The sequence below is a fragment of the Seriola lalandi genome, unplaced genomic scaffold (assembly GCF_002814215.2).
Source record: "Seriola lalandi dorsalis isolate HSWRI2012SDOR001 ecotype SW California unplaced genomic scaffold, Sedor1 jcf7180002054748, whole genome shotgun sequence".
Classification (NCBI taxonomy): domain Eukaryota; kingdom Metazoa; phylum Chordata; class Actinopteri; order Carangiformes; family Carangidae; genus Seriola; species Seriola lalandi.
Window position 1 is genome coordinate 5,678,861 of NW_019525301.1, and position 16,087 is coordinate 5,694,947.

Here is a 16,087-nt window from a genome sequence, read left to right on the forward strand (position 1 = left end):
GAGAACAGTTAACAGGGTCATACATCGTCCTCACTGTAAACCTGTCAGCGTCTATTAGCTCTTATGTAACATGTCTGGTTCACTGCAGTTTACAGGAAGGGTGTGACATCCAGCTGACCCGCTCTGTCTGTGACCCACTGCAGTGTCCTGAGTCCAGCTACAGGTATCTGGTCCAGCTCAGGTCAGAGGAGACTTCAAGTGCTTTAATTTGTGTCTTTTTTTTTGTTTTTAGTTGATTTGTTCGGACCTGTGTAAACTGTGTTGTTGTCAATAGCTGAATGAGTTGAAGCAGAACTGATGCTGTGGGTTCAGACTCAGGTTTTCTTTTACTGCCAACAAAACCACCCGGTCCAGTTTGAGTATGATTCTGTGTTCTCTCCTGCTGGTTTATATCCACTGCCAAAATTCAACACCAACGCTGAGGAGCAGTGAAGCTCACTGAGACACTGTGTTGCTGTCTCTTGTAATTTATCACCGTCTGTGTGGCGATGATGTAGAGCATTAAACAGTGAGACTGTGATGTCACTGTGATGGACGAGTTCATATGTCATATGTTCTTGTGTTTTAAATCAGTTACATGGTTCAGACCCATCTCACACTAACATTATTTATTATATGACATCATCCTCACTTAACCCTGCCCATATTTCAGTTGCTATGACCTGAGTATTTCCTGTCACCCATTACCATGGAAAAGTGTTACTTCAGTCTTGAAGAGAAAGATACCGCGCGCACTGCTCCTGCTCAGCATCACAGTATATTGATGATCCTAACGTTTCTCTGCAGACCTTCGTCTGATGTATTTGAAACAGAGGTGGAGCAGCGTTATCTATGTAAGATCATGGTTGTAAGAACTGTTTCAAATACTTCAGACAAAGGACTGGAGAGACTGGAACATTAGGATGATCAATAAATTGTAATGCTAAGCAAGAGCAGTGTGGGAGATATAGTTCTTTTCAAGACAGATGAGTTGCCATAGCGATAGATCAGTTGTCCACATGGGACTCTATGGTGGAACATGAGCAAATGTGTGTTTACCAGATTTTCAAATATCAATAATCACCTCAACAATCCTGCATTGATCATTTTATAATTTGTATTGAACCCACACACATTTCAAGAAACCAAAACATGCCAGCGTCATACAGATGTGTTCTCACCACTGTGATAAAGTTGCACAAGGCTGATTTGAGGTCAGTCTGAGGAAGGACTCCTACAGACCAGCAGACAGGTGGCAGACGTGGTTTTTATTTCACCTGCCTCTCAGACGAGTCTGAATCCACAGCATTGATGTCTGAGTGAAAGAAACCATAAAGACCTAAAAAGATCAGAGAAACAACATGTGAACAAAGTTCTTCTGTAACCTGTTAACTTCCCTTATTTAATTATCATTATTATGATTTCAGTTTTTATTTTGTTGTACAGTATTTAAAACCAAAACCTTGTTGTGTACAGTTTCACTGTGTGAGTGGTTGAATGAGTGACTGCCTGATTGTACGATGTTGTGCTTTATTTTATAACTTCATCAGATTTTACACAGACATGCCCCTTGTTAATGGCTGAACTGACATTATTGTAAAAACAGTGAAATTAGACAAGGTTTAGGAAAAATCATCTTCTGTTTACACTGGAAACAAACATTATTTTCATTATCATTTTTATTATTATTATTGCCCACATGTTCTCTGATTAGTCCCATCTTCAGTGTGCTGATGTTTGCTGTGGTCCACCTCCAAACCTACAGTATTTTTCCCATCATGCTCTAAACACTGACTGTGGGTTGGCTGGCAGCTTCATTCCTGGTGTCAATCTTCAAAAACCTGAACTGGTCTGAACCTGAATTTAAACGACACCAGTGTCTTTCACTCAGCTGCTTCATCCAGGTCCAGGTTTTGTGTTCCTGTGCTTTCCTCTGTGTTTCACTGTGTCTGCGTCATGTTCAGGTTTACTGGAGGACTGACTGACAGGTGTCATCACTTCACATGGCGACAGTGAGTCTGTATTTCACGTGTTTGGGCTGAGATGCAGTGGCTTCTGTTGCCTTTGGGCCTTTTCAACATTGTAGGGGAAGGGGGTGCTACTTGTAAATATGATTTAAAATAAACACATTGAAATTGTACTTCAGAGACGTGTGCTTTCACTACAAACACAATCATGGTCATTGATTAACAAATAAATGATGTGGATGGGAGGAAAGATCATGTGTTACCTAAAAGGAAACAGTACATCCTGAAGCCGATCAGAGTTTTAGATTTCTTGTGCACAAGTAAACACTTGTTGGCTGCACCACAGGAAGAGTCAGGGAGAGATGATTCATGGTCATGAGGATTCATGCCCTGGGGACCATGAATATCCAGTAGTTCTTGAGTCATCTTGTGATGATGATTAAAGCAGAAAACACCCTGCACTGCAGATGTCCCCTGAGTAAGGTCTGACTGAGGACAGGGTCCTGAAGCTGCTGATGGAGGGTGGGGGACAGTTAAGTTGGTGTGGTTCTAGTGTCTCCTGTGTTACGTGTATTAACCATATCAAAGTACTGGAAAAAAGCTGTCAGCTCTGCAAGTGATGTTTCCCTAGGATAAAACAAATTACACAACCTTCCCAGGAAAACACGGTGCATTGTACATGTCAGGGTTTGACTGTGCTGTGGAAGGTTTAGTTCAGATCCGGACTAATGTGTTACAACACAAAAGTGATATAGGCAATAGTAAAGCAGCAGCTCCGTGCACTGAGAGGTAAAATCAATGTTTTTGTCAAAGGCGTCTCGTTGCTTTCAAGAACACAATATAGCAGCTTCAGCCCCGTCAGGTAGTGAAAATATTCTAAATATAACAAAACACCTAAATTGATGCCGATTTTTTACATGGACCTTTTTAGGTTGCTGCTGCCAGGTCTACAGCAGTACACTGCATTATGTCCTTCTCCATACTGGGGGGCATGCTGACCATCTACTGTAGGCTATATACTGACTATGGATAAGTACCTCATACAACCCCACTTGAAAAAATCTGAGTCAGTCAGCCACATGGAATTTTTAGAGCCAAAATCTGATCCACACAGCCAAAACCTTGGGCTTTGGTTAATTATTTAATAAAAAATATTTACAAATATCTGCAGCATAACCAACAGGCTGACTTAAAGGATACTCATATGCATGTAAACACACTCACTGGAGCTGATTGATAATGAACAAAAGATCAGGGTTGCCTCTGTCCAAACACTGAAACTATTGGATGGACTGGTGATGAGTTCAGCAGCTGAAAAGATGTAACATGTTCAGTAGAAAGGACAGCTAGGCTTCCATTTTCCAGTCTTTGTGCTAAGCTAGGATAAACATAGAGCTACTGGACAAGATGAAACTGACATGAATCAATTCATTTAACCGCGTGTGAGAAAACAAACACATTTATTAAAGTACAGGAGGGTTCCTGTGGTCACCTGGGTCACAACCAGAGGTCCAGACCCTCATCCAACCAGAGGTCCAGACCCTCATCCAACCAGAGGTCCAGACCCTCATCCAACCAGAGGTCCAGACCCTCATCCAACCGGAGGTCCAGACCCTCATCCAACCAGAGGTCCAGACCCTCATCCAACCAGAGGTCCAGACCCTCATCCAACCAGAGGTCCAGACCCTCATCCAACCAGAGGTCCAGACCCTCATCCAACCAGAGGTCCAGACCCTCATCCAGCTGGAGGTTCAGACTGACATTGAACAGGAGACAAAACCAGGTTCCCAGCAGGACGCTGGGAGCTGGATTTTAGTCTGTCTGCATCACTGTTTCATCATTACTGATCATTGTTTCCTGTCATTAATTAATACAGAGGTTCCACTTATTGCTGTTATCACTGAGCTGATAGTTGGTTTCCCAGCAGCCCTAGGTTTTTTCCAGTCTTAGCTGGAAGTGAGGCTATTGGGCACGTCAGCCAGACTCCCACCACACTGAGCTCTTATCTCCTGCACTTTGCCACCAGATATTATTCATTAATGAGTAAAATATAAATTTGACCCAGCTCCACCGAGTCCAGGACTCTGCTTCTGTTCCTTCTGAAGAAAGGTAATGAGATCATCCTGAGCATGTCAGCATGTCTGGAATAGTGTTATATATTAGCATTTTGATGCAGTTTGTTGCATATTAAAATGTTTTACATTAAAGAGGGAAGAAATTTATCACATTATGTTTATATTTGCTCATTGGACAGTTGCTTTTATCCAAAGTCACTGCAACAGCTTTGTAATCAGTCAACTGTTTGGCAAAAAAAAAGGTTCCATCAAAATACATCAAACCGAATCAGCTTAAAATTATTTATTTTATCTGAGAAATAAACTAGCGGTATCAAATTGACTTGTATATAAAATACAGAAACATGTTCCATCAGTTAATTGTCTGTTGACTAATTAATAGTCTAGTTGTTAGTAGTGGTATTTTATGAAGTAATAGGTTTTCTCATCAATCAGAGGCTCATCATCTCAGCAGAAAACTGTTTGGATCTTCAGAGAGAACGATGGCAAGACTCCTCACAGGTAAATACCACTCATTCATTCATTCAATTCAATTCAAACGCTTTTTGTTATATACAGAAATGGTTATCAATGCGATGAAATTCTTAGTTTTCTGTCTCTGTATCCTGACGTCATCAGTTATTGTATCTGACTGAAAAAAAAACCCTAACCCCACACCACAAACTACAATAAAATAAGATCAGATAAAATGAATTAGTAAAGAAGACAAAAGCAAATATTAATAGACATAAATAACCACACATATGCATCCATTTGTATATATACATATTTCCACTCACATTCATACAAATAAGGTACACAATAAGAATTATACCAAATACAATATAAAGAAATCTGTGCAATAAGAGCAGAGATGTGTAAGTGTGTAAGGGTTGAATTAAGTTCTGTGGGGGTGGTGGGTTATGCAGGGGGGGTGGAGGTGTTAGTGCACTCACTCATGCATTGATTCATATTTATATTAACTAGTGCATTTATTAAATAATTACATTATTCACCTATTAATTTGAACTATGTTCAGCTTTTTCTGTTTGTCAGTGGTGATAATATATTACAGTAATATAAAATGGTACTAAGAGAACAAATAATGATCATAATGTTGATAAAGAAATCATTATTGTTATGTTATTTAAACTTTATATTACAGTATAATTGTACGGTGCTAATTTGCTCTCTCACTATATAAACCAGTTTTATCGATATAGTCTAAAACAACATATGATGCTTTATTCTCTAGATTTGATTTTAAAAAAAATGCTACATAAAAATAAATAAATACATTTTCATGGGAAGTGAACTGTACATTTCCAGGTTACTTTATTTTCCTATTAGTCATAAATTTGTGTTTGGCTATTTTTGTGCTGAGCTATTTTTTCTTGTCTTGGACATGAGATGTGTTTTATGTGTGTCACCTGTGTTTTCTCTCTTCTATCAGCTCTGGGCGTCCTGCTCACTCTGCACATGGGTAAGTATCTGCTTCATGTGATGGGTGTTGACTCTTCATCAAACTCAGAACAAATGAGTCAGAGTCTCATTTCTGCTGTGCCTACACTTTCCTTCAGCGTCATCCAACAAACTGGTGTGCCACATGACCAACTGGGCCCAGTACAGGCCCAGCGTGGCCAAATTCACCGCAGACAACATTGACCCCTTCCTGTGCACCCACGTCATCTACGCCCTGGCCACCATCAACAGCTTCAACCAGCTCAGCCCCATCGAGTGGAACGACGAGCAGCAGTACCAGAGACTCAGCAGCCTCAAGAGTGTGTAAGTTTACACAGTGAGTGCAGGCGGCTGGTCTGGACCCACATGTACAGCACAGTGTTCAGAACTGTATTCAACATGTCCAGTCCTTCTATGTTCAAACTAAGACAAGACAAATAGTCTTTTTAACAGTATTTGGTCAGGAACCATTTGCTGCCGGTATCCTGTTTTTAGGGTTATTAAGTTATTTTTTTGGTATTTTTGCGCTTATTGTGATAGCACAATGAGAGAGAGACAGGAAGTCAGGGAGAGAGAAAGAGGGCATGCAGCATAGGGCTGTGGGTCAGACTCAAACCCATGGCCGCTGTGGTTAGCCTGTGTGATACGCGCTCTACCAGGTGAGCCACAGAGGCACCCCAGGTAGCAGCATTGTAATGAACACACAAATTGATTGTACAGAAATAAAGACTCAGTTTCAACATGATTAATGATGATGCATATTTATGCTTCTGCATAATAATTTCTCTAGCCACCTATAAACCTATAAATCTATTTTAAAGATGGCCAGGGAGGAACCATCCCCATGTCAACTATGTCTTAGAATGAATAACAACTCCATAAGATATTAACCCTTGCCAACATCCACTGTTAACTGTTCTTGATCGACCTCAATGGTACAAGTTTTTAGGTGGTAAAATTACAGTGGGATGCAAAACCAGAATTTTTTTCTGTTTTGACATAAAGCACTACAACAATTGCCTGATAATATGCTATATAGGACATATTGGACAATATTAATATTATCCTCTGCTTTCTCGGGGAGGGGCTGCGCACACACACACACACACACCATATACACAGAGTGAACAGCAGAACAGAGAGGCTGCGCCATACACAGAACCAGGTGAAGTAAAGAAAATGAAGATTACTGGAGTTGACACAACTATCACTGAACTTTATGTTACTGAAAGTGCAATAGAAAGTTAAAGGCCATCCATCCATGGATGGATGGATGGAAACACATGACTGTCAACGTTGAGACCGCTGATCATTTCCAGTGTGAAACTGATTGTTATTTCTTTTAATCATGTCTGTTCCACAACCTTAACTATATGTTTGTTATAGTAACCATGACCACAAAAGTCCTCTAACCTTAAGAAAGTACTTATTTTAACCCAAACCTGATCTTTTCCTAAACCTAACCAAATTGTCACCGTTCCACAATGTTTAACATCTGTTTATTATTGTCAACATGATGACAAAGGTCTGGTTCACCTGGTGCATATCTGATGGTAGGGATAAGTGACCTCTATGTTCGTTTAGGTAGGAGGACTTGTTGGTAGGAGTGAGGTATTCCTATCAAGTAAAGCTGTAATACACAAAAAGTGGAATATAGTGATGTCATCAGCATATGTTTGACCAGAAACTGTAATATTCTGCTTATAGCAATCCTGTACTGAAGACTCTGCTGTCAGTTGGAGGCACAGTCAATGGAGTCAGCCCGTAAGTTCAAATGCTACGCCAGTCTCCCACACACACTCTGCTGCTGTGTTACCAGAATGGACGCCACAGTTTGTGTTGTCTCCATCCCACCAGATTCATCGCCATGGTCGCCAAGCCTGAGAGTCGTGCAGTCTTCATCAAGTCGGCCATCAGCTTCCTGCGCACCCATAACTTTGATGGGTTGAACCTGGCCTGGGAATATCCAGGACACAATGGCAGCCCACAGGAAGACAAGGAGAGGTTCACTCTGCTGGTCACGGTAGGCATGGTTCCCAATTTTCAGTAATAGTTTTTGAGAGTTAGACCTTCATTTAAAAGCCAGTAATAGATATGTCACAATCTTTAGCCATGCTAGCATCATGGCTGTAGAACATCAAACTGTCCACCACCTTTGTCGAGATTGAAATATTTCAGCTGATTTTCATGTTACCCAGAGGACAAATCCTACTGACTTTGATGATCCTGTCTGATTTTGACTGACATCACCCTCTGTCAACCAGAGGGTTGACATTTTTGTTTTTTTTATCAAAAAATCTCAACTATTCAATGGATTGACAAGAATTCTAGGTCCCCGGAGGATGTCAGCTAATGCTAATATACTAAAGATGGTGAACATCAAAGCATTTTATCTGCCTAACATCAACATGTCAGCATGCTGACATGAGCATTTACCTCAAAGCACAGCTGTACTTAAAGGAGCTATTTCTAAGTTTTGCTATTGCTACATGACTAACATTAGCATTAACAGCTGTTTACTTACCAGTCTTGCCAAGAGATTCAGCCATCTTTTCATTTACAATACAAGAGGCTCCTTTAAATAAGTCTTGAAAGAGGCACTATACAAGACTCTAGACTGCCTTGTTTACCTGTAAGTACGACCCCACCCTCAAGCCAATCAGTGTTATTCAAAAAAAGAATAATAATGAATCCACTTATTGTACTTTTCGATATTGTATGACAAACTAATGGAAATGCAAGAAAAAATTTTGATTTTGGACAATTAACAGCTGAACAAACTCTTCCCACTCAGTCTTATAGTGTGAGACAGACATAAACAATGAGATGCGGGGTGTGTTGTTTCTCTGTGCCTACAGGAGCTGTCAGTTGCCTTTGAGGAAGATGCCAGAGAGAACCGGAAGACTCCACTGCTGCTATCGGCCAACGTTGCTTCTTTCCGTCCCACCATCGACAGAGCCTATGAAGTCAACAAGATTTCACCGTGAGTTTGATTTCACTGGATTCAGTTCAAAGTTAAGGTAGCCTATCCAAAAAGGTACAGTTTTGGTATCAGTAGTAAAACACAGGTATTGTATTGGTACTGATAATTTCAAATAAACCAGCTCTAGTGAATGTGAATGACAGTTACAGGTGTCAGTATCTTGCGCAAGGACACCTTGGTAGGAAATATTATGTCCTTCACCAGTGATATGGAATATTTTACTGCTGACCTAAAAAGAAAACCTTTGAAAACCAACAGTTACTTGGACTTCATGAATGTCATGACCTATGACTTCCATGGACACTGGGAGCCAGCTACTGGACACAACAGCCCACTGTACCCCAGCTCTGCGGACTCCGGCTCACACAGTCATCACAATATCGTAAGATGCACACAAATGACACACACACTTTCACATTAGTCTATGTGTTAGTTTCACTGTGTATTTATTGTCAAATTAAAAAAGTTTAGGTTTTAACCTTTTTGGCTAGAACGCAACAGAGTGAGATCTATGAACATGAATGTCACTGACTTACTGAGTGATGAAGTTACACCATTGGTCAGTGCTCTTTAAAAAATGAATTGGTATGAACAGTTTCAAATACATCATCAGGGGGTGTTTACAGCCAGTGTTGCCAACTTATTGCCTTTGTTGCTAGATTTTTTTTCAAAAAAGCACCTGGCATCAAATCAAGCAACTTTTTGGACAAATCTTAGTGAAGAAGAGAGTCTCCAAAACTACGCATCCATGTATATGCTACTTATGCAATTATGTGATTGTTCGTCCTCAGTTTTGCATATTGACCATACATGCCCTAGCCTCACAGTATACCCGAGTTTTGTTCTAGTCTTTCTACGTTTAAACCTGCAATACCTGATTTTTGACCACTTAGGTGCAGGAGGTCTCACAAACCTCCAGACAATGAGCCCTGATATAATACTGAATATAGAGATCAAGTTTTTGTTACAGCCATATGCTTTTTGTTAGAACTCCTCTGTGTCCCACTGGCTGTCTCTGGGAGCTCCAGCTGAGAAGCTGCTGTTGGGCTTCCCCACCTACGGACGAACCTACCACCTGAGTAGTGCTGCTACTGGCCTGGGAGCACCAGCTAACGGCCCCGCAGAAGCTGGGCCATACACTCGCACTGCCGGCTTCTGGGCCTTTTATGAGGTACAGTCATATATATATTCGTATAATATTCAGCTGGGTTTTGTGCTGAAATTCAATAATGATTCCTGCCTCTGTGTTCACTGATGTTAAAGATGACAATTTTAGATCTCACCCACTGGTGCGGATATGCACCAATGTGAGCACTAAAGCCACATTTGCAAACCTTACCGAGAGTTACCCTGAGGAGTCTGATCTAACTCATGTTTCTGTGCCACCAGATCTGTGACTTCACCTCCAGTGCTACAGTTGAATGGATCTCTGAGCAGGAGGTTCCATATGCCACCTATGGCAGTTCCTGGGTCGGCTATGACGACAAGCGGAGCTATTCTTCAAAGGTACGAGCTCCATTGCTACTAACTCTGTATCATTTACAGTCTCTTTCTCTTTATTAATGAGCACTAGCCTTCATAGACGCCAATAATGTTTCTGCCAGTGGGTCCTCTAAACAGTTGAAGTTCCCACCCTCACACCAAAGATAAACCTTCCACAAAAACCACAGCTATGTGACTTGTTGCTATACAGATGTGGAAAAGTTAGTCAAATCCACAGATTTCAGCACCGTAGGAAATTAACAGCGATGACTGACACACACACACACACACACACACACACACACACACACACACACACACACACACACACACACACACAAGCACACACACACACAGAGGGATTGAAAATGAAAAATGTAAGTAATGATACACAACATGAAACGGAGTGTGATAGATTGTAGATTAGATCAATATGAGGGTCTCACTATGATTGGTGGTTACAATTAAGGAGGGGCCTGACAGCTAAACACCCACAGCAGCTTAGTCTCTATGGCTCATCCAACCTAACACCAACTTGGAGTTTGTTATCCAATCAATGTAAATTTGGCCCCAACTGCATGCTCCCACACATGGGTGCTTTCAGTGCCTCTGCTGGCTCTATAGAATAAATAAAGCAAAAGAAAAAGTAGTTCTAGGTCCATGTCATAGGTTTGTAGGATGCTACTGTTCTCCTCACCTTTGCTACTGATGTTGTCGTCCTGCAGGTCCAGTGGATGACAGCCCACAACCTGGGAGGTGCTCATGTGTGGACTCTGGACATGGATGACTTCGGTGGATCCTTCTGCTCAGCTGGACCGTATCCTCTCGTCAACCACCTCAGGATGTCCATGGGTAAATACTGAAGCTTGGCCGACCGAGAGCTAGCCCTGCTCACTCTAATGCCTTACACTAATTGATTGATCATTAGCAATTCCAGACACCTGAAAACAATACTGTATTTCATAAGTTGCGAATTTCAAAGTTGTGTTTCATAAAATCCTCCTAATCTTCTCCTTAATTTTGGCACAGTGTGTAATCAAATGCTGGTTTAGCCTCTGTTGATTCTGTCCCCACGTCTGACTCCTCAGGCTTCCCCCCAAAGCCCACCACCACACCGGGTCCTACCACCACCAGGGACCCCATGGTCGACTTCTGCCGCGGCCGCCCTGATGGCCTGTATGAGAACCTGGCTGATAAGACCACCTATTTCCAGTGCTTCCAGGGAAACACCTACCTGCACCGCTGCCAGCCCGGCCTCATCTACTGGGACTCCTGCAAGTGCTGCAACTGGCCCTGAGCCACACAAACATGAACTACAACACATTGAGTCCATGAATGTAAAAGAAAGTGAAATATGTCTCAATAAAGGCTATTTAACAGACTGTCAGCTCACACTGATTCAAATCATGGTGCTGGATTACAGCAGGAACAGAACCTGAACAAATTGCTGTCTCAGTGAAATATTTACAGTTAGATACACATGATCACATGTACTTTTCATTCTTGTGTTATATTAAACAAAAAAAAAACGTAACAATTCTCTACATATCTTGAACTTTTAATCGCATTATTAAATACAATTTATATGTCCGTAAATCCATTCTTAATTGTAGCAAAGGTTACTGGTGTGTTCCCATTATTCATATCCACTCCTCAGTAAAACACTCAGCTGTGTTATCACTCTGAAGGGAGTGTAGCATTAGCACTGAAGCTGATTGGTGTCAGTGATCAGTGGCTCATTCACCATGTCGAAGACTGTGCACAAGCCCTAACAAGCTAATTAAGGTCTGAGACCTTGGTGAACATTATCCAATAGCTCAAACTTACTCCTTTTCTTTTTTTCACTCAAAATAAAAATAAAACTACTACTAGTACTAATAAAACTACTCATGATTAAAATGTTCAAAAGAATGTTTCATCTTTGGTCATCTTTGATTTTGGAGATCATCTTTTACGCACTGAACTATTCACAGTCATAGACATGTTGACCAGGAAGCCTAATCCTCTGCTGGGATCCATTTAGTACAAGTAAGAAGAAATCTGTCTGGTTTTAATCATGTTGGAAATTTGTAATAAGAAAAAAGTTGTGCTGAGAAACCTAAAACCAGTTGTAGATAGGAGCCTTTTGAACATACCAGCAGGAGAACTTTAAAGGTCTGAAGACCTTATCTGCACTTACTTTTAGTGATCTCAGTTTCAGCATGTACTAGTCTTACTCCCCCTGATCACTGTACACACTGCACAGACAAGAGCTGTTGTGGTTTTCACTCAAAATATAGCAAAGTTCTCATCTTCCCAGTCCTGGGCCCGTTTCACACAGATATCTCAGACTGGTCTGTAGTGTTGGTCTAGATCAGTCTAATGTTAGTCAGACTGTTTCACAAAAATAAAGACAGACTCATTTTAAGCCAAAAACAATGGACACGTTAACCCCGGGCTAACTCAGGCCTAAGACCAATGTTACCATGGTAACATGGTAATCAGTAACACCTGCGATGACCAGTAGCACCCAACAACAAAAAACAGGAGAACATGGCTAACTAGAAAATGCCAGGGAAATTTTGAGTGCCACGGGGGCTACTGCCGGGATGAGTACATGATTTATTTCCAGTGTTCAAAAGTCACCCTGATCATACTCTGGTTTTGAGAAATGTCTTGATATAAAAGACTCTGATATAAAACAATGTCACATCCCTCCATCATGTATTATGTGGGAAATATCTCATATTGTGTGTTGTTTTTTTTAATAAAGCAAGAGGCAACATGTCTTCAAACTGGCATTTAAAGGGTTAAAATCCTGAAAACTAATAAACATTTGGTAGGTTTGAGCAGAACTGAAGCTCCGCCCTGAGCACCCCCGCTGAGCACCCGTGGCACTAATTATTTGAGCAAAGAGAAAGGAAAGAGTTTTTAAAGACTGAAGTGATTTCTCTTTTTATTGTTTCACTCTTCATGTAAAACGTCCTAGTATCTGTTGAATTCCTCCAAAAAACAAACATGTTCTGCTGAGGGTAAATGGAGCTGAGCAGTTAGATCTGGTTCCCCTGTCGGCCATTTTTTAATATTGAAAAAAATTTCCACAGTCCGGTTTAAGATTGTCAAGAACTAAACTGCTTTGTGCAACAGATGAATGTAGATGTTTATCTGAAGTCTGACTAAGCCACAGTCAAAGTCTGTCTTTGTGAATCCAACCCTTGGTTTTTATATGTTCAAGCCCAGCTGGCTGCAGTTCCACTGTTGGTCAGAGGTGTGAGGTGTGTGTGACTGACACATTATGTCACTAAGTGGCGTAGCTGTCACTCTCTGTGTACATGTCCATATTTTATACCAGGTCTCTCTCTGTTTTCGTCAGTTTGGATTGGAGCTGTTATAAGAACATTATAAGCAAAAGACATTAGAAAAAATATAAAATTTATAGAAAACAGCACTCTGGATCTAAACTTTGACAGCTATTGTAACGTAAGATGGGACTTCAGTATGAACAACACAGCTGAGGGGAGATCTATCTGTAACTCAGTGACTCTGTGGGAAATTCAGCATGATTTATATTTATTATTATTATTAAAAGGTTAGAAACCACAGATTTAATGAATGTGAATACTTCACAAAACAATGAGAGGATATCAAGAGAAGGTCTTCTACAAGGAAGCATGATGACGATGAACCCAACTCATTCTACTTGTTTATGTTGGAAAAAAGTTCCTTGATGAACTCTAGTACTGACAAATTAAGATTTCGAAGGTACACACTGTTGTGGGAGGCTTTACAGTATAAAACAGTCTAGTATAGAAACAACTTGCAGAGCATAATTGGCAACAGGTTCCCTGTAAATGTTCTACAACAAGTGATATGTGATGTAAAGAACATGTAACCTGATATTACAGAAGAGCTCAGTAAAGTGTCTGCAGTTCAGGAAATCCTCCAGTCCAGATCACATGCTAATTATCTCTTTGGGTGTGATTATCAGTCTTACTGATGCACATTGACTTTTATTAACTTTATATCTTTCAGCAACAAAGATGTTCTCCAGCTAATGTTCTTAACTCCCTCTCTGCTCTGGAAGTGTGAAGGTAGATTTAACAAATATCTGGCCAGTTTTATAAAGTAATGCACAGATAGAACTGGAAGAAACAGACACTGACAAACACTGACTGCTATTTCTGTAGCATGGCTGGTTAGTTGGGATCAGCTGATCATGGTGCTGTTATCGTCATAGAATATTTGTGTTTAATTAGTAATTGCCTATAACAATATGATGTCAACACATATTGTTCATCTGACTGTTTAGTTACACTGTAACACACAGTCCAGGTTTCCATGATATCATCTTATTATTGTGTAACAAACTCATTCCGAATGATATTATCAATAAAATTAAAAAAGAGAGCACATGTTTCAATTGTTTATAAATCAGCCTCCAACAAAGAAAAACTCAGCAGTTTCACTGATCATTTATGGGAACTGAAAATAATCATCATAGTGATAAGTCAAAGCTGATGTACTGTAATGTACAAACGGCTCATTTGTCCAGACGATCGTCTCTTTAATCTGATATCTGTGGTGTTCTCACATGAACTCATAAATGTGGACATGTGTAAGCCGTACAGACCAATCAGGATGGCTCCTTACTTGTATTTGCCATAGTCAGTGACAGTAACAAGAAGTCAATAATGGCTGCATAAGGTCAATATGACAAACATGCTCAATTTTCCATGACTGCTTTTTGTTTGTGTCACAGGTTTTAATCCTCTAACATCTCCAATAGGAACCAACCAACCAATCAGCAGATGATTATGTGGATGTTTGTTAATATAACCATTTATATACTATATTCATATACTTGAGGAAGCTTGAATCATTTATTGTGACTGATGAACTGATAGAAATGAACTGTGTATTTTTGTTGTTTAAATTTATTTCATCCTGGTTCAGTGCATAATGCTCTTGATAGGAGCAACGCAAATTTTATTCTTTTATGAATTAAGGAAATGAACCTTGAGCTTTTCAGTCCATGTAATTTGGAATTTTGCACTTTGACATTCAGAACCATTCACAGTGGATGAAACTTATCATATCATATATTACCACCACAGCCTGAGCTCTACTGGGGACCTCGCCAAAGCACCATCAGCCACGTCAGCACAGTTTTAAGAGGAGAGAGAAGGGACCTTTGTTCACAGAGAACAAAGCTGAAAATCTGTTTGACCCCGTCTTTAGTGCAACACCTCTGCCATCTTCGAGAAATGTCATACTTTCTATTTTTGTCTGTTACTGTTCTCTACAATAGGTTACATTATTAATATTATTATTAATAATCATTATAATGCTTTTATTTGGAAAAAATATTTAAACACCTAACCAGAGATGATTTAAAAATTAGAACTGCAGTATCTTTCATAAAAAGTAATGTGTTTTATCTTTTCTGAATCTGAAGACAATTGACATCTAAGGTTACTGTCTAAACTTTCTGTGGCATAGAGAAAACCATGAAATCCTATATTCTATATTATTATTTTTTATATCAGTGTTTACAATGATACACAAAGGTTGAAGAAAATCTATTTAAATTTATTAAAATTTTATATAAATTGAAAAAGGTAAATGTATTAAATGAATGTTTTTGTAATGTTGATCAATTAAGGATACTTGGTAGGAACAATTGATGAAAACCATAAAAAATAAACATGTTGCAGATTAAAATCTTAACGACGGTTAAAGTTCATTTTAAAGTTTGGGAGGGTCAAAAGTGACCGTAGATGCAGAAACACCTGTGTACAGTTATCTATTTGCAATAGTAAAGTCATTGTTGTCAGTCTCATTATAGTATTACAGGTTATTATTTTGCATCATTATTGATTGTTTTCTTGCGCTGATGAGGACTGACTGTCATTGTTTTCATGTGTACAGTTTGTCTTGCACTGGGTGTGTTCGTTTTTGTGTATTTTGTGTGGTTTTAATGTCTACTCTATGTGCCCTTTAAATTTCTCCCTGGGAACAAATAAAATTTCTTGAATTGAATTTAACCTGAGATCTAAAGTATTCACCCAGTGACTTTACTCTAGTAAATACAACGATGAGAGAGGCCTTGTTATTTGATTGTCACTTTATTGATATAACACTCTTCATCTGCAGATCTATTGCACAGTGCTTAGTCAGGGGTC

At 39.8% G+C, this 16,087-nt stretch overlaps 1 protein-coding gene across 1 annotated transcript; it reads left to right on the forward strand.

Moving 5' to 3' along the window:
• The first annotated feature begins 4,036 nt into the window (after positions 1 to 4,036).
• chia.1 (chitinase, acidic.1) lies at positions 4,037 to 11,308 on the forward strand. The gene is made up of 12 exons (XM_023424729.2): positions 4,037 to 4,055; positions 4,457 to 4,522; positions 5,454 to 5,483; positions 5,581 to 5,785; positions 7,169 to 7,225; positions 7,319 to 7,484; positions 8,320 to 8,444; positions 8,703 to 8,826; positions 9,433 to 9,615; positions 9,834 to 9,950; positions 10,652 to 10,778; positions 11,015 to 11,308. The coding sequence occupies exons 2-12, from the start codon at positions 4,504 to 4,506 to the stop codon at positions 11,221 to 11,223; spliced, it is 1,362 nt and encodes a 453-aa protein (XP_023280497.1). The 5' UTR covers positions 4,037 to 4,055; positions 4,457 to 4,503; the 3' UTR covers positions 11,224 to 11,308.
• Positions 11,309 to 16,087: the final 4,779 nt, after the last annotated feature.